General features: G+C 41.6%; 1 protein-coding gene across 5 annotated transcripts in view; it reads right to left on the reverse strand.

Moving 5' to 3' along the window:
- Nucleotides 1-85: 85 nt before the first annotated feature.
- The window catches only part of bahd1 (bromo adjacent homology domain containing 1), an 86,069-nt gene continuing 59,567 nt past the window's right edge, over nt 86-26,587 (reverse strand). For all 5 annotated transcript variants that reach the window (XM_033026767.1, XM_033026766.1, XM_033026763.1 and 2 more), the window contains 4 exons: nt 13,213-13,372; nt 5,214-5,293; nt 2,487-2,578; nt 86-1,064 (listed from right to left, as the gene is read on the reverse strand). In XM_033026767.1, the coding sequence (XP_032882658.1) occupies nt 878-1,064; nt 2,487-2,578; nt 5,214-5,293; nt 13,213-13,372 (519 nt within the window). In that variant the 3' untranslated portion in view covers nt 86-877. The remainder of the gene's footprint in view (nt 1,065-2,486; nt 2,579-5,213; nt 5,294-13,212; nt 13,373-26,587) is intronic.

Genomic DNA, 26,587 nt, shown 5'->3' on the forward strand with positions numbered 1-26,587 from the left:
GAATGATGGTAGAAGCATCAGTGACGATGAACCTTAATGGTGAATGATAGGCCAACACTTCTTTTAAAGACCAAAACTAAGAAACTATGGTTCCCCCGAGAAACATCTTTAATTCTATTGGCCATGGGCCTAACACTTCAAACATTATTAAACCTTTCAAGTGAAAACATCAGAACATCAGTAGAGAAAGAACTATTTTTAAAAAAAGTCTCTTCAAACATAGCTATCAAACAAATCATATATTAATTTTTCTTCCTCAAAAGTCAATACATTTTTGAAATTTAATTCCAACAAGCAATTTTCTTTGAAATAATAATTAAATGAGAGGAAAGAGAAGAGAGAGAAAGAGAAAGAATTTGGAATGATATCCGAATTCAGATGTAAACATTTTAGTGCTGGCATTCACTGACTGCCAGCTTGGAAATTGGGCAAGGGTCGTGTGAGAAATAAATTGATTTGGAATATAAGTGCAATATTTCTTGTCGCTGTTTTTAATTCATGGAAATTGTGAAATGGGCCAGCGATAATTTGGGAAACAGGACTCGTTGTTAGTGGTGATGGAGGATGAGGATGAGAAAAGTGACTCGAGTGTTGTTATGACAGTCGAATTGGTTAGTGCAGGAACCAGCACTGTTTCCCAGGAGCCAGTTTTCGGTCGGTCACTGTCCTTTGGTATCCAGTCAACGTGATTGAACGGGTCATAAAAACTCATCTAATCTATGTACATAAGGCAAAGGTAAGAGTATCTGTTGTCCACCAGGATGGCTTTGTGGAATTATAACTCCAGTCAAAATCCATTCATTCGGGTTTCTTTCAGTTGCTGCGTGTGTTTGTTTTATAAGCCTGAGTTCTCTTGAAATCTGGGAAGTGCTATGAACTATTGCGGGTTTTTCAGAGTTCGCCCATGACGGAAGTCATAAACGTGTCTGCAAATGAAGACTAGATCTGGATCTGTGTTCTCTGGAACTTTGCGATGAGAAGGTGTGGAGTATTCTTCAGAAGGAGGAACCACTGGCCTGTGATCAGGAGACCCTTCCTCTTGCCATTTCGCCAAGGCACAGAATCTGTGGAAAAGCCAGATTGAGAACATGAATGAGAGCGACACAAGCCCTTGGGTTTCGTTACACCAGCAACATCCTGTACTGGATCCTATGCATCTCAGGGCCCCCAGCAGCAAGCAAATTTCCAGAGAATTACGTATTTTCATTCAATGCAACTTAAAACAATGATTATTATGCAAGCCTTGTTCAGACCCTATCTTCAGCACCATTGCTCAGAAAGATACATTCATCTTGGAGTAGGTACAGAAAAGATTAATCAGAATGTTACATGGGCAAAGATTTGGGGATGGAGGACAAAGACACGATCTATGTTTAATTTTAGTTTAAAGATGCAGTATGGAAACGTGCTCTTCAGTTTACTGAGTCCACACCGACCATTGGTCACTTGTTCACACTAGTTCTATGTTAATCCCACTCTCTCAACCACTTCCTACACACTAGGGGCAATTTTACAGAGGCCAATTAACCTACCAATCCGCACATCTTTGGAGCGTGGTAGGAAATACACGCAATCAAGGAGTGCATGTGCAAACTCCACCCAGACAGCATCCAAGGTCAAGATTAAACCTGGGTCTCAGACACTGAAGAAGCAGCTCAACCAGTTGAACCACTGTGCTATCTTATTCCAGGATTTTAAATGGCAAAATACTGTAGGAGACATGGAGAGATACTTCCATCAGGAAACAATTGAGTAAAATAAGTTTTGTCCTTCATACAAGGAATAGGTTACTCGGGAGAAAAATCTGAAACATCTTTCTCACATAAAGGGAATGGAAATTTGAAATATTCATTTCCCTCAAAAAGACACCCAAGTTGGGAAACAATCACAAAATTATTTTGCTTTGTTGGATAAGGTTAGCAAGTAGTAGTTAGATCAATCTTGATATGACTGAAGAGTAGAGCAGGTTCAAGGAACAGATTGGCCCACTTCTCTTGCCATGTAAAAGCATAGTAGAGGGTAAAAAAGAGAAAAACCAAAAGAAAACACAGGATGCCCACGAATCATTCTTTGCATTTGGAATCCCATCTGCTCATCTTACTACTATCCTCTTGCTCCCACGTTTCTTTCACCCATATGATTTTATCCAACTTCAAAGCATGAATACAACACAATTCAACCAATCTAGAAATGCACAGATCTGTATTCTAACACAGTCTGAAGGGTCTCGACCCGAAACATCACCCATTCCTTCTCTCCAGAGATGCTGCCTGCCCCACTGAGTTACTCCAGCATTTTGTGTCTTTCTTAGATTTAAACCAGCATCTGCAGTTCCTGCCTGCACCATCTTGGTGGACCCGTTGCCCCAGAATTCATTTTGTATTTATTTGCTGTCATTTTACATTTAAGGATCTACTTTAAGTACCTTCTCCAATCACTCTCGTCTTTCCATGGGCTGTAGAACTAGAAAGTCCAGAGCCACTTACCTACAGTACTCTGAGAATGTCAGCACATAGCATTTCTCCTCAATGCAGGCCACACTGTTCTCATCTTGGTGCCGGGATGCAAAGATCTCATTCTGCAGGGGGGGGGGGGGGGGGGGGGGGGGGGGGAGAAGCACACTAATTAATAAACCTGAAGAAAAGGCAATATATTCAGTCGCAGTGAACCAGATTCAGGAATAGTTTCTTCCCCACGATCATCAGATAACTAAACTGTGCTCCCATGTGCTACATGTGATCCTGATCTTATCACTTACCTTAATGCTGACCATGCACTTTTTCTGTAACATTGAAATGCTGCAACACTATATTCTGCACTCTGCATATTTCGCTATCTGTTGTGTTTGTATATGGGTTGATTATAGTCAAGTGATTCGACTGCATAGCATACAAAGCTTTTTACTATCTCAATATACGTGACAATAATAAATCAATAATAAACCAATAACATTGTCTACGGGGCAAGATGACACAACAACTTCAAGGGAGTTTATGGTTTCCCAGCTAACACGGCGGATGTTCAATAATTGTTCTTATCAACAAAGAAATCCCTCCTTTGCCACACAAGGGCCGCAAGGCACGTTCTCAATTGATATTTCAAATAAATGGATATAGTTTTATTTGGCATTCAAGGGCTGAGCTTTCTTTGTTATTAAAATTTTAATGAGCTATTTAGAGGTTCTCTTTTATGAAAAGTTAAGTAATCAAGGCTCTACTCAAGCACTTAGAAGAATGAAAATGGGATCTCACCTAAATGTACAAAAATTGAATTATCTATCGTGGAGGCATGATTGTGGAGTACAATTGAGACAGATCGATAGATTTTTTAAATATTAAGAGTTTCAAAGATCAAGGCGAGAAAATGGCTCATTGGGGTTAAATTTCGTATTCCTGTTTTTTCCTCAGACCAGACAATATTTATTGCCCATTTATTTGTTTCTAATTACACCTGACCATCATTCGCAACAAACTCAGGTTTTCAGCAGGTCCTGCCTCCAAATTGAATGGCATTACTATTCTCCAAATCAGTGACTTGGACAAAAATATAGATGCGTGGTTCGTATGTTTTACAAAACCACGTATTACAAAGATATGTGGAAATGCGGACACTGAGGAAGACTAAAGTATGCTGTAGAATATAGACTGGTTATAGATATGGGCGGAGAAATATCAGCTGGAGATTAAGTTTGAGGTGTTGAGCTTTGGGAAGTCGTATACAAGGAGAAAGTATACAGTTAATAGCAGGATCCTTAAAGACATTAATGTATAGAAGTCATGTTACAGCTTTATAAAACGGGATAGGTCATATTTGGAGTATTGTGCATAGTTCTGGCTGCCCCATTTTGGAATGGATGTGGAGGCTTTGAAGAGGGCACAGAAAGGTTTATCAGAATGCTGCCTAGAGTAGTAGGCATTAGATACAAGGAGAAGTTGGACACACTTGGACCGTTTTTTTTAGTGTTGCAGGCCGAGGATAGACCTGCTGAAAATGTATAAAATTATAACAGTCATGACAGGGTAGACAGTCAGATCTTTTTCTCAGGGTGGAAATGTCAAATGCTGGAGGGTACAGTAAAATAGTGATGTTTGAGTGTTTTAGATAGGCACATAATTATGCAAAGAGTGGAGGGATACGGAGCATATGTAGGCAGAAGGGATTAATTTAAGTAGATATAATGTTTGGCAAAGACATTGCGGACCAAAGAGCTGGTTCCTGTGCTGTAATGGACCAAGCCTCGGCCAAGCCCACCAGCAGGCCAGGCTTGCCCACCGCGGACAGAGGACTCATTCACCGAGGACGGAGGATCCTCTTGGTAGGTTCGGCTCGCCCACCACGGACTCAGAACTGAGCCTGCGAGACCCGGCGGGGTGCCACCTGCCGCCATGTGCGGTGGTGGGCAAAAGATAGGACTGTTCAGTTAACTTTTGTAACTTTGTCGGCACCAAAAACATTGCAACTCTTACCTAGTGTAAGTCTGCTGTATAATTTTACCTGGTTGTATGCAAAACAAAGCATTTTGCTGTACCTAGGTACATGTGACAATTATGTATAATTGAATCATTCATTTAAATTGAAAAGTATCATTGAAACATTTAATAATGTGGCAAAAATGTTTTCCTTAGTTTGGTGCTTGTCTACCACAGGCTCTGCTGCATAACCGTATGTGACTGTTGCATTCACTAAACAGAGTATTAAGATGAGGCCCGTGACTTTTTGCTCTCATTCAGACTGCCTAGCACCAGGAAGAAAGGTGACTCTCCCAATTCTTATGTAGACATTAATTGCTTGTCTGCTTTATACTCAAACCTGCGTCACTCAAACATGGTTATTTTTATGGCCTATAACACTCTTAATTCATTACAATGTTGAGCACCTTTCGTGGATATCTTCCTCTAATTTCATCTTCGTCGTTTCATTAAACATCGTTAAACAACTTCGTCATTTCATTAAACATTGAATAAAATTGCAATGAAACAAAAAGCAATGACCACTACAAGAAAGCCAAGATGAATCTCAATAAAGTACAGATAGTCAAAGCAACACAGGACACAGATGCTAGTAAGAGATTAATGCGGTTAGAGGTAGAGGCCAGGAAATGGAATCAGGTTATGTGGTCAAGATACACTGTAAATGGACAGAGCAAGAGGCAAGGGGAGTGGGTGAGGAAAGGATTGCCTACAAATTGTGTAAGCAAGGATGATGATGCTCACCTCACAGTGAATGCTGGGGTTTCTGCCCCCCTGAATGTGCTCAGGCCTGTAGTACCAGTAAAGGCTCATCATGAGTTCCCCTAGAAGAAAGCAACATTTTAATGAGCGTCGACTCAGGTGAAGGCTCCACTAACAATTCAAACTTGCACAATGCCCATGTTATCTTAAGGCATCTCCAGGGAATTGCTGAGCTCCCCAGCAATCGTCTGCATAAAATGTTTGCTGCTGACCAGTTATCTAGAGATTAAACCAAATTCCACAATATGCATCAGGGATTTGAATTTAATTATCTATAAGCAGCCAAACACTCAGCTCAAATGTCTCGTATCACTTTGTGAAAGAAATTTGACATTATTGCCTGCTCATCACTCTAGTCCTGGTTCATGTTAGAAAGCCAAAACCTCTAGCCTTTTATCATTCCAGTGTTATCCCCATTCTACCACATTGAGGTAACTCAAGCTGTGCAATAAATTTCAGCCTTGCCAATGACAAGTAGATTCCCAAAATATACAAACCAGAAAACTAATTAGTCTCAAATTCAGCACGAATTGAAGAAAACATTTCCATTTAAATCACAGGAGCAAAAATTATTATTTATATATTGAAAAACAAGGAGGATGCTTTGTGTATGCAGTCCACTATATAATTTTTCATATGTCATCTGCACTCCAGTAACCTTTGCAGATGAATCTTGCACAATGCGAATCTGGATGGTTGAGGCAGCGGAGATCAGATAGATGTTGACACAAGTAAGGGTCTGCTCCCCAGATGTAACACCACTGCAAGTGTTGCTGCAGTTCATAAATCAGTACACCACACTACATCTGCAATTCATAACTTCACTTGATCTCAATAGGATGCAATAACTGACATGGAGTCTATTTTAATAAAAAGGCTAGCAGTGTCATTTTCAAACTAATCCATTGACCACTATTAGAAAAATATGGAAACAATCATTGGGATGAAACTAGAATGAGCTCATCCATAACACTGTTCTATGGGAGAACTCCCTATTAATACCCAACTGTCTTGAGATCTCTATACACCTTTAGTTATGGCACATCCATTCCCAACGGCTTGTCATTTGTGTGCTGCTCTTATTACTTACTAGGCCAAGTGGGAACCGTTAGGCCCCGTTCCCCCAACGCAATATTCCACCACTCACCCATAGCCCCTTACTGCGCAGGCGCGGCTGATGGGTTCCCGTTGTGACGCCAGATCCCCATTGTGATGCGAGTCACGGCAACCCTCCCCCAACTGCGCCTCGCCATCCCTCTTCCTACCCCTTTCCTCCTCCATTCCCCCTCATCCCCCAGCACTCCCTCCCCCTCCCTCTTCTTTCCCCTCTCACCTTTCCCTCCCTCTCCTTTCCCCTACCCTCAGTCACTTCCTCCATAACCCCTCCCCCCTCCATAACCCCTCTCCCATCCCTACCCCCTCCACCTCTCTGCTCTCCCTCTCCTCACCCCGCATTGTGGGGGGGGGGGGGGGGGGTATCCCACCCCCCCCCCCACAATGTAAATCGTGATGTTTTTTCGTAAATGAAACCTCTCCCCCATCCTAGCCCCCCCCCCCCCCCCCACAAAGAAAAGCGCAATTGTTTTGTAGTAAATGAAACCTCTCCCCAAAGAATGATTCCGTTTTTTTTATAATCGTGATTTTTATGTAAATGAGATTCAGGATCCCATTGTGACGTCATACGCTGCTAACAGGCAGTGCAGGTGGAAATGACTTTTGTCAAAGTGGTTTTTGTAAAGTTTAAAATGTGAATAACTTGTAAAATATACCATCAATCTGAACGAAACTTGCCACAGCACACAAACGGACAATGGTGAGTAAGGTGGACAAAAAACTGTAGCGCTATCATGTAACGATTTGTTGTAATTTCAGGATCACACACGCATACAAACAAACAAGATGAGTTTTAGTAATATATAGATTTTCTGTCATCTGCTCAGCAAAGTTAACAATAGACTGGTATTAATATTTATGGCTAAAGTAGACCTGGAGCAGAACCAATTAGATATACAAATAATTTTTTTGTTATTGAGGTGCTCCATGTTAAATCAGGAATGTAAAATCAAAATAACTGGAGCTGCATCCAGAATGCGTTTGTAATGCTCATGTAATAGCTAAAACCACCATCAACTGCTTCATATTGCCATTAACAAAATTTGACATGGAGCCACTTGAATGGGATGTCACCAGAATCTTGCTCTTGAAGAGCATCTTTCAACAAAAAGGGATTGAAAGCTTTATGGAGGGAATCACAGAACTTCATAGCAGATATCGGACTCTCCAATCGTTGTGTGAAAGGAACTGGGAATGCACAGGTGGCCAGCACTTGAAGAGCACAGAGATCTGAAGGTTTGGAAAAGGCGAGATTGCAAGCATGGGTATAATATCCCTCAGTCCAAATGAAGTGCCAGCAGAGTGCCTGTACAAGTCTGTGAGCACATTAATAATGGAAAGCAGACTTAAGAGTTTACAGCAATTTACTAACAAAACTTCTACTGTACAGCAATTCATTGTGAAGCATCTAAATCTTAAGAGATCAGCAAAATCTAACGTTCAATCCTTAAACCAGTCTCAAGGTCACTGATCTTTCTTTAACAGATAGCGATTAGAAAGAGAATAAAATGAAAGTAGAAGATCAAATCACTATGGTAGTGGCAATTAGAAAAGCAGTTGCGCCTCACATCTTTGAGAATAGATAATGAGTAAAACGCACTACCATTTGGTGATCCCACCTTTACATTCTTGGCCATAGTAATGTTGATGGCAGTCATTTTATAAAACTGCTTTGTGGAAACCCATCTAGTCATGGTTAGTCAAAGGGGAATAGAATACCTCATTAACTCATTCTGCAAAGTAGTACACTGGGAACTTAATAAAATAAAAAGTTCCAGTGTATTAAGCTAAAAAATATTTCCATTTGGCTACATCCTTTGCAACTTGATCAGGTGGAAATCTTCAGAGAAGTGGAATATATTAAATACACACAAAATACTGGAGTAACTCAAGAGGACAGGCGGCATCTCTGAATAGAAGGAATGGGTGACATTTCTGGTCGAGACCCTTCTTCTGACTTGACACGAAACATCACTCATTCCTTCTATGCAGTCATGCTGCCTGTCCCACTGAGTTGCGCCAGCAATTTGTGTCTATCTTCGGTGTTAATCAGCATCTGCAGTTCCTTCCTACACATTAAATACTCATCTTTGCAGAAGACTTGCCTCACTAAATGCGGCAATTTTAGATCGCAGTACATCATACGCTGTTTTGTGAAGCACATGTGGTAGAGATCCATTCCACCATTTGTGATCCAGTCCATGTTTTGTGGTACATCACCATTTAATCATTTCTGCTTGACATCCACTTGTAATCCAATCCCAAGTTTTGTGACAGGTGCCTCAATTATCTGCTCTATAGATTATGACAATAACACTAATTGCATTTGATTCATTTTGATTTCACAACCTGTGCCAGACCCGTGCATAAACAGTGAACCCACTCCATGCAATTGGGTGTACAGAGCCTTCAGCTTCAGCTCTCCCATGTTTTGTCGTAAACACATCCAATTAACTTCAATGCAGTCTGTGATTGATGTGGTGAGTATCCTTGCTGACATATTCAGGAGGCGGTACAAGTAGAAACACATGGCTAACTAAGGTGATGATAAAAACAGCACACAGGCACAATGTGTTGCAACATCATTGAACAGAAATATACCTGCTGTCCTTTATTTATCGCAAACCAGAGTTTTCTAAAAAAGGAGAAAAATATCACCCGTTTTATTTTAGAAAGGAACTTTCAACCGGATTCTACAAGAAAATACAGCTAAAGATTAAACAAGCCATGATTTTATTTTGTTGTGAAGCTGGATCTCAAGAGTTAACTATCCCTGCTCTTGTTTCATGTTCTTGTGTTGAAATCTCACTCCAACTATTTAGGTTGGCAATCCTCTGCAGTATGATGGCACTGCAGCATCTAAATTGCTGCCCCTCAGTTAATGCACTGAACAACTAGGAGCTCCCTTTTTATCTGGGCGCATATTCATCCTTGAACATGAGATTATCTGGCCGTTGTGCTGGCTTTTCTGGGAACATGCAAAATAACTCTTGCATTTGCCATACTAGTGAATGTGCTTTAGAAGTGCTTTATTAACTGTGAAGCACTTTACAGATATCCCACGGGTGTGAAAAACCACTGTAAACATTTTGCTGAACTAGGACCACACTGACTTCCGCCCTGTGGGCTTCTCTCAGCCAACGGCAACTCCAGAGCAGACTGGCTAATTTCCCCAAAAAGACCAGGATATTTATTACACAATTCACAACCATTGAGCCAAAGCCTGTACTGTGGAGAATTCTTCAAAGCCACAAGCACATACAGCTGAACAAAACCTGTATGCTGCAAGGAGACAGGACTAATATTGGACTAAATTAGACAGGTGTGATTAGCACTCGGTGCCCGATTCACTAGGGTGCTTTAGTCACCTGCTTCCTCTCCGTAAGTTAGAAACATAAAGACCTCTATTATTGATGTAGCCAACCAGAAATAACTCAGTCACAAAAGACTGCTATTAAGAGTGCCAAAAAACGCGAAGATTAAAATCTACCACGTTTTAAAGAAGAGCTACATCTACCTTTTGATTCAGCGTGAAAATGTATTAACTGGATGGTATTGAGCCCTCAACACCAGAAAGACAGCATCAAGAACTGACATTTCAAGCAGCGATGTTTAGGAGCTCTTCCAAATAAATTATTAAGAAATATACTATCGTAGAGACCCATGATCATTACATATCACGGAATAAAAATGAGGAGACGAGATTGCTTCGCCAGTTCACCCTTTCATCGACTGAATAATGTCACGTGCCACATTTGAAGATGCGGCAAGGAAAAGATCAGGCTCGGAGCTGAAGTTCCTGGACCCCACAACGTTTTTGAACAATTTGTTGACTGTTGAGGTCTGAAGGCAGCAGTCACCGACGAAGCAAATTAGGAGCACAGGAACTTGTTTTTCAAACACCATAACTGAGCTGGCACTGCCGATTACCTTACACTTGCTCCAGAAGTCACCAGGTCAAACAAGCAGACCAGGAACAGTGGTGTGACAACAACAGCAGCCTCAGTTAACTGGATTGTTTAGATTTACAAATCCATACCAATGGAGGGACTATTACTTCGTTAGCACTGGCTAGTCCCTCCTTGTACAGCTGCCTATCCAGAAAGTAATGGAGAGTAGAAAAGATCCCAGACTGAACACACTTCTCTACAAAACAAAAATTAAAGTTGTCAATAGAAATCCTTAACCTTAGGTTAAAATGTTTCTGCGTGAATTGAGAGTAAAATGCTGAGGTTATAATGGCATCTTGCAAGTATTTCACTGGTTACATCATCATAAAACAGACACAATGGGAAACCAATTTAGCGCACTTTTCTCCTGCATTTTCAGAGGATAATCAGGTGCCGCCACATACCCATGCTTAATGCCACCTCTTTCGGTTATTTCATTATTGGACTTTAGTTTCTTTTGCACTACAATCTCTGCACCATTCTGCTATTATGCATTTGTTGTATGATGTATCTATCATTACCATTTGTATGCTGCTTTATGCAAACAAGGATTTTTGTTGCACCTTGGCAAGTTGGTGTAAATTATAATAAACTAAACTGAATTGTATGGCAATACAAAATACATAGTTGAGGGAAAGTTGGATAATCATGAAATCAGAGGATGCGGTGGAGTGTAAGCAGAGACTTGAATGGAATATACACCAATTGGGGAAAATGAATTAATTCTGTGTTGTAAATTCTAAGCAGTTCTATGCAAAGACTGGATCCAGCAGCACTCAGCTCACTAGCTGAACACTGAGACACGTAGGGAGATTTACAATGCCCTGGGTAATGAGTGCTTAATGTTACCAATTGAACAGTAGAGAGTACCACTTAACATCACAGTGGCAGATGTGTGAAATATTTATGACTAAGCCTCAAATTATGGAAGGACTGCAGATTTGCCAGCTATTTGAACACAACTCACTGGATGTTAGATTTGGGCTTGGCTACCTGATTTGAGTAAATACAATCTAGATGAACTTTAATGAGGTGGGAAGAAAGGTTTTCTTCAACCTATGTAGCTGCGATAATATGGAATGTATAGCCTGAACAAATGATGGAAATAGACTCAATACTAACTTTCAAAAGGGAATTAGATACATACTTGAAGAGAACAGATTTACCGGGGTGCAAACAAGTGAGACCAGCTGCATCGATGATTCCACCCCCCCCCCCCCCAAAAGAATTGCCACAGGCACAAAAAACAAGTGGTCTCCTCCTACCTTGTAAAGCTCTATGCTAGAGAGTGAAGACATAACTTTTATACTGAAACAAAAGATTAGAATACCTGCGTCTGCTCCTGCTGTCTTACATTACAGCCTATTGTCACAGTGCCACGATGGCATAGAGGGAAGAAACGGAGGGCTGAAATTAAGCCACACAAATCCGAGGATTTGACTCACGATGCCAAGTTTTTGGAACTGTACCAAGTCAAGTTTTTGGAACTGTACCAAGCCAAGAACTGAAGTGTTTTCCCCGACTCCTGCTTTTGGCAGAGGGTGTTCCTGGTGATTCAACTGAACATTTGAAGTTCAGACAGATGATAAATCAGCTGAGCAATGGAGTAAATGAATTTCTATAGCAAGCTCCTGCACTGGACTTGGAGCACAAAAAAGGGGGTCTTATTTCCTTACGGCTGCCTACCACCGACCATCATCAATCATTGGGATACTTCACAGGCCATCTGCCTTGCGCAACTCCCCTGACATCTTATTATGAGCACAATAAGCCTCCCAAGCAATAAACATCACTTCTCAACTCCCCAGCCAGCACTAAGTGACCGTAGAACCGGAGAGCTCTCAACTCTCCATTCCTATTAGCAAAGCGGAAGGCCATTTTTAAGGATTGCAATAAGCCAAAGCTAGAAAGGAGGACAGGCACAGGAACTGAATGCAATTCACTCCCACACCGCCTCTGTCCAGGTCAGTTCTGTGGGAACTCCGGAACCAGTTGTGTAGCAAACAGTGCAATGCTGTCTACAATGCTGGACCCCTGTAAACACATACAAACTGCTCGCAGCCACGGCTACTCGCCCTCAGCTGATTTTGCATTGATGATGATTTCCTCATTCTCAGGATCACTGGGAAGCGAATGTGGCATGAGATTCCCAACTCACGCTGAAGAACAATCACATCCCTACAGAGCCATCCTTGCAACAGAAGATGTGAACAGAAATAGCACATTTCAGAACAAATGAGATAAGGCAAGGCCAGCAGCATACTCAAGGATGAGTTGAAGTTGCACCCTGGCCACTCCCACTCCCTCTTTTCCCATCGGGCAAAAGGTATAGAAGTGTGAAAACACACACCTCCAGATTCAGGGACAGTTTCTTCCCAGCTGTTATCAGGCAACTGAATCATCCTACCTCAACTAGAGAGCAGTCTTGAATTACTATCTACCTCATCGGAGACCCTCGGACTATCGTTCATCAGTTTACTGGCTTTATCTTGCACTAAACATTATTCCCTTATCATGTATCTGTACACTGCGAATGGCTCGATTGTAATCAAGTATTGTCTTTCCGCTGACCGGTTAGCACACAACAAAAGCTTTTTACTGTACTTTGGTACACATGACAATAAACTAAACTAAAATGCACAACAAAAGCAGGATTTCATTTTAATCCACAGTTATCTGAGTGGTCAAGCACAAAAATCTAGCCTATCACACCATTGCAGAACAAGGAGTGCCACTCATTGGAAAAAAATGTGAGAAGCTACAATATATATAGAGGACAGAACATGTCATTGATAGAACTCATCTTTATGGCCAAAATCTATAGCAGCTTTAGGTTGCCCAGATTCTTCTGTCCAAAAATAAGAGGCCCAAAGTCTCCTTGCATCCCATGCTTTAGTTTTATAGATCAAATTGCTGACCTGATGTAGGATCCTCCCAGAGTGCAGAAACCTTGGCAACATATGGAATTGACTTCTTCCTAGGTCCCGACTTCAATAAGACAGTGTCCCGAACCTTGACCACTTCTCCGTCTCTTTGTACTGCTGGATAGCACTTGCGAATCAGGGGCTGCACTTCACCCTGTAGAGAAAAAAGACGTCAGAGAATCAACTGCAAGAAGCATGAATGGGAAAAAGCTCATTGACCCATTCCAATGATGCAAACTGAAGGTAGCATCATAGAGTTTGTAAAAACAAATCTAGTTGGAGGCATGCTAATTGGCACTAACAGTGCTCCATATTAGAAACTACTATATTTTCCATTGAGAATTAAACCAAGCACTCTCATTCATATTCTCGAACAAATACCAAAAACAAACACTATTTAAAGGAGCTGGAAAGTTCTTCCTGTGGAGCTGCAATAGATTCTGCCAACAACTCAAAAACAGATTATATGGACAAGATCACTTTGCTACTTTTGGGATATTGCTGTACAATTTTCACTGTATTCAGATTTGAGCAGTGGCTACAATTCAAACACACTTCATTAGCTAAGGTAGTCAAAAGTTAAGGGATCTTAACTTTGAGGGAGGTGCTTTATAAAATGCATGTTGTTTTGTAAATGTCATAAGATTCAAGATCAATTCAAGATCAAGCTCAATTCTGCATGGAAAATAATGCTGCATTCTCTGGTATTCAGTCTACCATAAGAACATATCAATATTGATATCCCCATTTTTCTCTTGTCAATGTGCAGAGTACAGCTACACAAAGCTTGCTGATAGTAAGCAAGTCTCAGGGTCAACCAGATTAATTCAGAATAGCACTTCCAACCTCACCACATTGTGGCTTTCTAAATGACCCCACCGTCTCCTACCAAAGGACTAATTTATGCAAAGTACTTTTCTACCCTACAAAATCTCACCTTAACTGTGTTGGCAGAATGTGCGATGGCAAAAGGGGCCTCCCCAGCTAATTGCAGTGCGATCCTTGACGACCAGATTCATTTATAGCGCTTCTTTAATTGCTCCGTAAACTGTCCGAGAGCATTTTATAGGGAGATTTATCAAACAAAAACTAAATTAAGCGACAAAAAGATACAGGCACAGATGATAACATTTAGCAAAATAACTACGTGTTACGTGGTGATTTAGAGCAGGGATTTAGAGGGGAAATTACAGATTTAAGGGCCTGTCCCACTGTACGAGGTAAATCAAGAGTTCTCCCGAGTTTTCCCCTGATTCGAACTCGGAGAATGTCCATAGCGGGTCCGTAGGAGTTTGTGAATGTCCCGTAGTGGCTCGTACGAGTAACGGTAGGTACTCGGGAAATCTGGTAAACCCGTGACTTTTTTTCAACACTGTGAAAAATGTCCACGAGTAAATTTTTAAAAACTTTTTACTCATACGAGCCGCTACGAGACATCCACGGACGCTACGGACATTCTCCGAGTTCGAATCAGGGAAACTAGGGAGAACTCTTGAATTACCTCGTACAGTGGGACAGGCCCTTTAAAGCATTAACGGGAGAAAGCCTAGAATTCACACTAGATTGGAGGCAAGAAATCTTAGATCTGAAGAAATGCAGAAGGGAAAGATTTCAACTTTAGCATGAGGAGTTTTAAAGTGCAAGGCACTGCTGGATCAAGAGCATGCACAGGGGTGGCAAGTGTGCGTCCACCAATAAATTCCTCTACCCACTGTAATCACAACCTAAATCAACACTCCGCCTTCAAAAATGCCTGAAGCTTTAATGCCAGGAGCCAGACAGGGATTAATTGGCATGTCGCAGCATAGTATGCAGGGAAATAACACGGTGAATGGGATTGGTCTGAGAGTTTGCATAGACTTGAAGGCTTCCTTCTAGGTCAAGAGCAAATATGAAGCAAGAAAAAAGGAGGTATTTGGCAATTTCGCCAGAGCCAACTCTTGTGCATTCTTCCTGCCACTATCAATTAAAACAAAATTAAACTTGGATATTGCATGTGCACTTCAGCAGCATGGTAGACAGGACATAAAGTAATAAAAGGCATTGAAGATAATTAACACATCGGATGGATTAAAGGACTAACTTCACCAACAGACAAAACATTTATGAACTTCAAATAAGATTTATGTTTATCCTGAGGGTTCAGAAATAAAATTGTTAGAAACTTCTGCTGAACACCTTGATGAAAATACAGACTCAATTCTACCTCAGAGAAACTAGATTAAAAATATTCTGTCTTGCCTTGCTACCACAGCAGATTGGGGAATCAGCTAAGGTCAGGCTACAACTGTGGGAAGAGAAACAGTTAACGTTTCAGGTCAAAGATGAAGGGTCCCAAATCTACATACGCCAAGCATTGTATGATGTGCAGGAAACTACCATCCATATTCCCGTCCTAATTGGACGTTGCATGTGCGGTCAACAGTCCTGCATGGAACTGCAGGCTTGGTGCATGCTGGTGCCTCCCATTTAGTCCATAATAGATTGTGGGCAGTTTATTGGTGAAAGCCAAATTCCACTCAAATACAAACTGTAAATAGTTGAGCAACCAATGATGACCTGGTATCACCCCACCAATAATATTCCATCAGCCAGACGGCAGCTCATTTCTTCTATAATCGGGTTTGGTTTCTTTAACTAATCTCTATTCATAATTATCCCCAATCCCGACATCCTTTCACCCAACATCAGCAGCACAAAACTTGTGGCATAAATCTTTTGGGCCCCAATAGACTTGATACATGGTATCAATCCACACAATTTAGCATCGATCAGTCTATCCTATCCTTTGTCCATGGTGCCTTTTTCCTGCTTCCCTTTAGACATGCTTATGCTTGCAAACCTCCACTATTGCACCGTTCCAATTTCTAGATTGTTGTTAGAGTAAAGATGTCTGGCTCAAATTCTGCACTGGACTTAGTGATGATTACATTGTAAAGATGATCCTTGTTTTGGATACAGTGCTATAAGTACTCAGATGTCTCACCTGATCATTCTTTTGGCTCAGAGGTGCCAAGGCCAAATGCAGTATTGTTAGGTATCAGCCAAACATGACAAACATGTTTACCATTTGACTCAACTCATTGCATAGCCACCTCTAAGTCAGGAAGATTGTGGCTTGAATATCCACTCCAACAACTTGACTATATAATCCACGCCTACAATCCAGTAACCACTGTAGGAGTATCGGATTAATTGATTCTGGTATTCAGTTGGAAATCTGAAATTGAAACTAAAAATGCAGGAAACAGCAGCCAGTCAGCATTTTTGGAAAGAGAAAAAGAATAACTATTTCAGGTTGGAGACCTTTTCTCAAACCTGGGAAAGATTTTTATATATATGGCAGAAAAGATTGTCTCAGACGTGAAGCATTAACACAGTTTCTGTTTCCACAGAGGCTGCCTAAGCAGCCAAGTATTTTCAGCATTCTGTGATAAATTCCGTTGTAGTGATATCAAAACTAGGTATGTGATGTTTGCTTGTAGAGGCAAGCACCAGCCCAGAATGTTCTCCAGTACAGTTCTCCAGTTGAATAGTTCACATTCTGCCCTCAAAAACATCACCAAAGCAGATCATTTTCCAGTTCCTCGTTGCTGTTACTGCAATTTAATTGTGAAAACTGATTATTGTATTTATGATTAGAATTGGTGCTCACTGGATTACAAGAGGCAATCAGACTCACTGAATCTGAAGAAGGGTCTCGACCCGAAATGTCATCCATCCCTTCTCTTCAGAGATACTGCCTGTCCCGCTGAGTTACTCCAGCTTATTGTGTCTATCTACTGAGTCTATACTTGCTCCGAGTTACAACAATGCTGTTCAGTTCCACTCCACTGCCCTCACCCGTGAGCCTGACAATTAAGGGCCTGTCCCACTTAGGCGATTTTTTTCGGCGACTGTGACAGTCGTTGCAGGTCGCCGCAAAAGCGGCGACTGGATCCTCCCCACGCCAATGTCTACGGCAAGCTGCGACAACCTACCACCTAGTCGACATCAAGCTACCGACAACCGGCGACCCATTAGGACGTCCACCTATGACCACACAGGCAACAACCTACAACAACCAAAGTCAACCTACGCCCACAAGCTACGACCCTGTCTGCGACAACTGAAAACAAATCAGTCGCCGGTACCTGTCGCCGTTTGACGCAGGTAGTCGCCAATGGAGTTCACCGAAGTCAGCACCCGGCGACAACCAACGTCACCTGGCGACAACCTGCATCATCCTGGCGACAACCTGCGTCATCCTGGCGACAACCTACGTCATCCTGGCGACAACCTACGACAGCACCTACGACAGGAGAAGACAAGCTACGTCAAGCACACAGTCGCCGAAAAGTTTTGAACATTTCAAAATCAGCGGCGACCAGAAAAGCGTTACGACTCTTTAGGCGACTTGACGAGACTACTCACGATCATACAGGCATCACCCCGAGACCATGTGGCGACACCCTAGTCGCCAAAAAAAAAAATCGCCTAAGTGGGACAGGGACTTTATTTTCATTGACAAGTGTCTCCATATACAAAGTTAAGAATCCTGGACCGTTTTAAAACCACTTTCTCAACCTGCCCTTTTGCTTTCATAAATGCAAGTCCACATCTCGCTGTCCTTTCACTTAGAATCGTCCCTTCTATTTTATATTGCCTTTTCTCATTCTCTATCAGAATTTTTCTCGGTATTAATGTCCATCGACCACCTATTTACCCATTCCATCATCAGGCTGCCCAAATCTTTCTAGTCTTTTACTATCCTACACTCAGTTTGACGGCACCAATGTCACCCACAGTTAGAAAATATGTCTAACACAAAATTAAAGATATTTTAGAATCAGTATTCTTATTACCCACACTTGGAACTGCATTTTCCTCCTGTTCTACCTGCGAGGTTAAAAGATACTGCAACATTAGTTTGAGCAGGGGAGCGCTGCCTGGCATCCTGCCCAAAATTTATCTCCAACTTAACAGTATACTGTTGTTTACTGCAATATTGGTGTGCACATTTGATTAAATTTCATAGTTAATTCATTGGTTTTGTTCTGGTGCAACTTACTGCAATATTCAGGAAACTTGACAGTGTATTTTCATAAGTTCTAGGAGCAGAATAAGGCCATTCAGCCCATCAGGTCTACCTAGCCATTCCATCATGGCTGATCTATCTTTCCCTCTCAACCCCTTCTCCTGCCTTCGCCCCCTAACCTCTGACACCTGTTCTAATAAAAAAATCTGTCAATCTCCACCTTAAAAATATCTATTGACTTGGCCTCCACAGCCTTCTGTGGCAATGCAGAATAGATATTCCACAAAGTAGCAATCCACCAATTTCATAACATAAAAGGGAGGTAGAAGTTACCGTGATGCACAAATAAACATTATTTACCTGAAATGTTTGCTCCATTCCCTACCACTGGTGCTGTCTAACCATTTTTGTGAGAAAGATCTATGTGTATTTCACAATCTCAAGACAACAAAGCTGATCAATGTGGAAAACAGGAGCCAATGTGCGCTCAGCAAGGTCTCACACACAGCAACACTTGAATGGACAGGTAATTTTGTTGCCGATTTAAAGATAAAATGACAATGTGAACAACAGGACAAGCTGCACTTTAAAAAAAAAGTGCCATGCGACACTGTGCTTCTGCCAATTTTAAAAGGCAACACTTCTGACAAAAACACTAATTGAAAGTTCATCATGGTAATTTGAAAATAAATTCAGCTTTTAATTATTTTGTTTTTTTTAAGGATATGTGGATGTGCACAGACAATCTCTTTATTGTTCATCCCTATTTGCCCTCTAGAAAACAGTAGTAAGCTGCCATCTTAAGACACGGAAACCAGAAGTGACAAGGAAGCAACATTTCCAAGTCAGGATGGTGTGACATGAAAGGGTATTTGTTGGCAACCAGGTGCCAGCTGGTTTTATTCGTCCCAATGATGAATGACAATAGCTTTCAAAATAAATGTAAAAAGGATTGACAGCGCATCTTCATATGGATATATACCAAAGCCATCAGTGCAGAGAGGGGGTCTGGAGAGGGGGTGGGGTGAGGGTGTGCATCGAATGTCAATAAAATAGGCTACTTTGACCTGATGAAATTGTACTTATCCAGGCATTCCTGACCTGAGCATTGTAGTTTGTGGGAAGGATTGGAAAGTCGTGCAGTGACAGGTATTATAGAATATCCACTTGAATGAGTAGCTGGTTTTAATCAAAGCCAAAACGCCCAGGTTATTCATTTAGGCCGATTTGACTACTTCAATGTTATTAGAGCTCCTTTAGGGCACACGCTCAGTCAAATGCTACCTTGACACTGAAGGCACCTTGCACCTGCAATTGAACTTCTTTGTCCACAAATTCTCGATTGTCCAATCTACCTCCATGTGGGTCATGCCTGTACTTTCTCTGCAGCTATAACATTATATTCTGTATTCTATTTATTTTCTCTTTTGCACTACCTGATGTACTCACGTATTTTTGCCTACAGCATGCAAAACAATTTCACTGTATCTCAGTACACAGGACAATAATAAACCAATATCAATATTTGGTTTACAGGCTATAACGAGGTCTGGAGTCAGTCCAGAGGAACTTTTACTGTGTGCTTCAGTGAGGTAGGAATTGTGATGACACCTTCCACTGCTTTGATTGATACCAGGTATATTCCAGACGGGGTGGGAGATGGGAATAATCCAGACAAAGATTGCTCCAAGCAATTCCCACCTCATTGGAAAGATATTATGTTACTGCTCTATTGCCTTAACAGGGATTGGACTGGAGCACAAATCATTAGCACCTCAACAGGGAATATTGCCAGGGCCAATTACCATTGTAGTAGCCAGTGAGCAAAGCTGCTCCTTGATATTAGAGTAAATATGATAATGGTCACACGAAGAGACCAGGATGGATGCGACTAAAGTTGATCACAAATATTTCAGTTATCTTGTATTCATGCTGGTCTCACTATTGAAGATTGGCAAACACATGTAACATTCACTCATCAGTTACTTAAACAGTCACTTACATTCAGGTTTGGGTATGCCATGACTAATTATCTTTGACCCGATCCATTTGTTGTACTCTTAGTCTAAACGATGTGTGCTATTTACATGTGTTGTAATATCACCGACACCTCATTTTTGGTACACTTAAGTGCTGAACATGGCATATTGTTATTCAATATCACCCCTTACTGAACCAAAGTTGATCAACTGACTTTATGGAAATAGCAGAGTGAAGTATACTGGACTGGAAGAGTTTACTATGTTCATAGAAACATAGAAAATAGGTGCAAGAGTAGGCCATTCGGCCCTTCGAGCCTACACCGCCATATGATATGATCATGGCTGATCATCCAACTCAGTATCCCATCCCTGCCTTCTCTCCATACCCCCTGATCCCTTTAGCCACAAGGGCCACATCTAACTCCCTCTTAAATATAGCCAATGAACTGGCCTCAACTACCTTCTGTGGCAGAGAATTCCACAGATTCACCACTCTCTGTGTAAAAAATGATTTCCTCATCTCGGTCCTAAAAGTCTTCCCTCTTATCCTTAAACTGTGACCCCTAGTTCTGGACTTCCCCAACATCGGGAATAATCTTCCTGCATCTAGCCCGTCCAACCCCTTAAGAATTTTGTAAGTTTCTATAAGATCCCCCCCCTCAGTCTTCTGAATTCCAACGTGTACAAGCCGAGTCTATCCAGTCTTTCCTCATATGAAAGTCCTGCCATCCCAGGAATCAGTCTGGTGAACCTTCTCTGTACTCCCTCTATGGCAAGAATGCCTTTCCTCAGATTAGGAGACCAAAACTGTACGCAATACTCCAGGTGTGGTCTCACCAAGACCCTGTACAACTGCAGTAGAACCCCCCTGCTCTTATACTCAAATCCTTTTGCTATGATTTGCTGTTCGTGCACAATACCTCATTAATGCTCATTTTTGAGCAGTTGGACCCTTAACAGTTAAATCCTTCCTCTTCGGCATAATGGTAGAGTGGCACAAATCGTCACAGTGAAGATGGGAGTGTCTGCACTCTTTTTACTGTATATATACACCCCAATATACTGCAATCCAGTATATCGAATACCTTTGTAACTTTACGTGGCAACTCTTGCTTACTTGTACTGTATGCAAAACAAATAATTATCACTGTACCAAGTACAGATGACAATAAAGTATCAAAATCTTTTAAAAACTTAAGTCACGAATAGCTACTACATGTAGAAGCTACATCCTTTTGGGCAAATAACCAACCCCCATGTCCTTGGTGTAGCTTACAGGCATCGCCAGCCCTAACTGCACTGAAAATCAAAGAATTGGCCTAGCAAATCCATGCTGTATGTTAACTTCTTACCACAGAATAGCTACTACATGTAGAAGCTACATCCTTTTGGGCAAATAACCAACCCCCATGTCCTTGGTGTAGCTTACAGGCATCGCCAGCCCTAACTGCACTGAAAATCAAAGAATTGGCCTAGCAAATCCATGCTGTATGTTAACCTCTTACCACAGAGGCAAGGGGACAGCTCACAGTCACCATCCCAGGTTGAAAGATAGTGGGGAGTAAAATACGTGTGAACAAAGCAGAGTAATTACCAATTACTGATCAGCTGCTGTGATGAGACAGAATGTCTCGGTTTGGCCAGGGATAACAGCATTTTACAATATTTGAGTACTCCTGTTTTGAAAGTGCCCTACAGGCATTAATTTTGCAGTTGAAAGACACAGAACCCCAATGATAATTACCATCTATATATAGCACCAACAACAAACTAGTCAGGACAAAGCGACAATGCAATGAATATCTTGTAGTTACATATTAAGCATTAACATTTTAATTTATAGTTTAAAAAAGGAGTGACGGCTTTAATTTATGTTTAATTTTAACCCAAAGGCATCACTGCAATTCTATTCCCACGTGTTTAGTAACTGCTCAGATCGCGAATCAATGCAATGAGAAGTTAATTTCTTGCAAAAATATCAGGAAGTAAACAAGCCACAAATGCATATGTGCTTACTGTTAAAACTACCATAGCTCACTGGTTAAAGTCAAACTGGAGGGTGGCCCCACCTGGGATATATTCATATCTCTAGGTCATACAAAATTCCACAACATAAGAGCAGAAGAAACAGGCATTCTGTGCTGGTGCCATCGTTCAATAAAATCGTGGTTCATCTTTTATCTTCGCACCATCTTTCTGCCCTAGCCCCACATCTATCGATTCACAATACCCAAAGTCTAAAATTGGCATAAAGTTCCAATATTTATTGCCTTCTCATTGAAGAAATTTGTTCTCCTCTGTCTTGAATGTTCAATGCCTTATGTTTTGATCTTGATCCTTGCTCAGGACAACCCAGTCAAGGGAAACAGCAGCTCTGAATTAACCCTGTCAAGCCTCCTTACAATTATGTATATTTCAATGGAATCACCTCATTTTCCTAAACTCCAGAGAATATCGACCCAGTCTGATTAAGATTACAAGAGACGCGAGATGCTGTAATCTGGAGCAAAAACAAATGGTTGGAGGAGATCAGTGCTTTGAGGAACATCTGTGGAGGCAAAGGGATGGTCAACGTTATGGGTCAAGTCCCGTATCAGGACTAAGTATAGAGGGGAGAAAGTCAGCACAAAGAGGTGCGAGGGAGGTGCGGGCCAGGGGCCGGCAGGCAATAGGTGCAACCAGGCGAGGAGGGAGATGGAGTCACGTAGGTGAGAAGTGGAGTTGGGAGACGGCAGCTGGTGGGTGATAGGCAAGGACACAAGCGGAGTGAATAAAAGGAAACGGATGGGGTCAGGTGGGTGGTAAGAGAAGATGTTGGAATCCATTAAAGAAAGCGATAAATTAAACCAGATAAGGGGAGGCATGATGGGCAGATGGAACCAGTTGAGGAAAGGTAGGATACCAAGTGTGTGGGTGATAGCAGATTGAATCAGGTTTGTGAGGGAGGTGTGGAAAGAGTTGAAACTTGGAAGCAGAGGCTGGAAAAGAAAGGGCAAAACCTGGGTGGATCAGGCAAGAAAGGAACACAGGGGGTGTGGGGTGTGTGAAATTGGAAAATTCAATGTTCATATCATTGGAGGTAGACAACCTAGGCAGAATCTCACGTAACCTTCAAGTTCCACGATTGCCTGCCAGCTCCTCCATCTTGCTTCTTTGTCTGACATCCCTCTGCACTCTAAGTTCTGATGCTGGATTTTGATCCAAAGTGTTGACCAACCCATTGCTTCCACTGCCTGACCTGAATTTTTCCAGCAGTTTAAAAAAAAATTAAATTTATGACGAACCTTCCACCTTCGAATCAAACTGGTAAACCTTTGTTGCACTTTCTCCATTACAAGCATATATAGGGAGACCAGATCTACACATAATATTTGAGAAACTGTCAAAGACATATATAATTAGAGCAAGATATCTCTTATTCAAATCCTCTTGCAATGGAAACAAACATACCGTTTGTCTCCAACTGATTGCCAAATCCCCATCACAACTTTCTCATTTGTGCTCCAGTACACCCGTCCCTTCGAACTTTCAGTCTCCAAACATTTAAGAAAAATATTTTCCATTTTTATATCCAAAGAGAATAGCCACCCAATTTTCCAATTATACTTCACTGGACATGGATGTGTTCACTTAGCTTCTTGAAATCAAAGGCTTCTCCTTTCATCTTCACAGCCTAAAATATCACCTGGCTTAGAACCAACAATATTACGACCACATCATCTTATCTTTAGCTCGCCTCCATTAAATTAAAATTAAAGACTGGAAGGTGACGAGTAGAGACAGGAGGCTGCAGGTGAAATCTGAGAAGGAAGGTAATTAGTGGAACCAGATAGGGGAGGGATGATGGAACAAGATGAGGAAGTGGAAGGAAGCTGGGTGATGGGAGGCTGCGACGGGGATTGAGAGAACCTGCATGAATCAGAAGGAAAAATATTGGAACTGAAGGTGCAGGTTACTCAACCTTGGTATTCAACATTCATACCATTGGGCTGTATATTATCTACAAGAAATGTTGGTCTTCTAGCTTGTAATTTGCCCTCACCACAACATGGGAGAAAACAGAGGAGAGGTGTGAGAACAAGAAGAGAAATTGAAATGACATGTAACCAGGTCAGAATGGCCATTGTGGAGAGAGCACAGGTGCTTTACAAAATGATCATCTAATCTACTCTTGGTCACAACAATGTCGAGGAGGCCACAGAGTGCACCGATTGCAACAGAATCACAGACAAAGTTGGAGGTGCATGTGAATCATTGCCAGACGTGGAAGGGCTGTTGAGGTATCTGGATGGTTGCAAAGGAGGGGGTGCAGAGACGTGTGGCATCTCCTACAGTCACAGGTGAAAATACCAAGGGACAGTGAGGGTGTAGGGATAAGCAAACTAGAGAGTCACAGAGTGGTCCCTGTGGAAGGCAGAGAGAGAGAGAGAGAGAGAGGAGGAGTATGTAATTAGTGGTGGGAGCCCAGTGGATCAGGCAGAATGAAGTGTGGTGTACTGGAAGCTGAGGTTGGTAGGCGAAAGGCAAGGGCCAGCTAAACTTACCCCTGCGCTGTCCGGGAGGAAGAGCGAGTAGAAGTCTGGGAAATGGAGCACATGTGAATGAGAGCACCATGAACCACAGAGGGAAAACCACGTTTCCTGAAAAAGGAGGCTATTTTACATGTCCTGGAACGAAGAGCCTCATTTGGGAAGAGATGTAGCAGAGATAGTCACTGATAGAAAGGGATCATGTCCTTGTAGGAAACTGGGTGGGTGAAGATCTAGTTAAGATAGCTATGGGAGTCATTGGATTTACAATAAATATAATTAGATAGTTTGCCCCCTTAGATGAAGGCAGCGAGATCCAGAAAAGAAAGATGTCATAAATGGTTCAAATGATTTTGAGGGCAAGATGGAAGGCAGTGAAAATCTTGGTTTTGTCCACGAGTGCAGGAATCCATTCCAGTGCAACCATCAATGTGGCAGAAATGAAGTTGGTGAGTGCTGCATTGTAGTTTGGTATGTAGCTCATGTAGCTATTTGTTTTAAATCGTCCGCAGCTCAGGCCTGCATCCAAGTGCTTACTTCTCCATGGCTACTTTATATTTTAAAACTTACCACTTAAAAACCACTGAGTTTTAATTCCAAAACTACCATGTGAGGATTTGAACATGGGACGTTGGATATTTAGTCTAAGAATAACAGACATAAAATGTTGGAGTAACTCTGAGTCAGGCAGAACAACAACTTGGAGAGCTGCACCACCCACTACATTACACCAGTGAACAACTTAAATTAGGGGTGCAGAGACAAGAATCGATGGAGCACAGATCTTGGTGGATAGTTTGAGGTTATAGAGATCACAATCCAGCAGATTGCAAAAATACTTGCATATCGTACTCATTAGCTTGTCTGTTCAAAAGTTATTTTCTTTGGTTATACCAACCATAACTTAAGGGATGAAACACTGATCGGAAACATCAAGCCCATTTCTCTCTCCAATTATGATGCCTTACCAGTTAAGTATTTCCAGCATTTAATTTGTATTTATTCTACAATTCAAAGGCAAGTCCAATTGTGTGTATTTTGGAAAAGACAATTGATGTCAATTGCAACACAGGTGGGAGCTACCCAACATACCGTAAGTACATATTTAGGAAACTAAACAAAAAAGGTCCAGATTGAGATTCCAAATTTAACCGAACCATTTATCCTTGAAACAAGAATGGTGTAATTCAGATTGTCTGAAAAGCATTTAACAGAGAGGAGATAGCAACCCCATTTTTGTTGGGACTTAATTTTAACTTTATGTGTTAATGATCAGATCTAATCCATGTTCCCCCTTTCATGTGGCCGACTTGCACGCCAATTGGATGACTAACCAGCAGAACAAGTACAAAGCTTCATGTTAAGTGCACTGTGTGGTTAGCCACTGAGGAGCAATGCCAAGCAGAGTTCTATTGCTTGCAGAAGGTATAGTCAATTATTGCAACTCATGCCTGCATTTACTAACATCCTTCTGGGCAACAGAATCAACTGGCCCTCTCCACATGCGCCTTTGTGTATCGTTTGTGCTGGAGCCAAATCATGTTTTGGGACAGGGAACTAGGAGGCTGTCTAGTCCTTCAAACCAGCTTTAATTAGAATGTAGTTAGCATATGGCTTAACTACAATTACTAGCTTTAGTTCCCAACTCTTAATAAGAAACTTACAGTCTCAGTTTAGAATGTCCAACTTTCCGGGAGAGTGTTCCATGCTTTCCACCCCTTTGTGTGGAACATGTTCTCCCTCACAACTCTTGTGAATGACCCAGTTCTTTGTAATCCTAGTTGAGAGATTGGTTAAGAGAACCTTTTTTTCCAGCAATGCCCCGAAAGGAACCTCTATAT

The sequence above is a fragment of the Amblyraja radiata genome, chromosome 9, assembly GCF_010909765.2.
Source record: "Amblyraja radiata isolate CabotCenter1 chromosome 9, sAmbRad1.1.pri, whole genome shotgun sequence".
NCBI classification, from domain to species: domain Eukaryota; kingdom Metazoa; phylum Chordata; class Chondrichthyes; order Rajiformes; family Rajidae; genus Amblyraja; species Amblyraja radiata.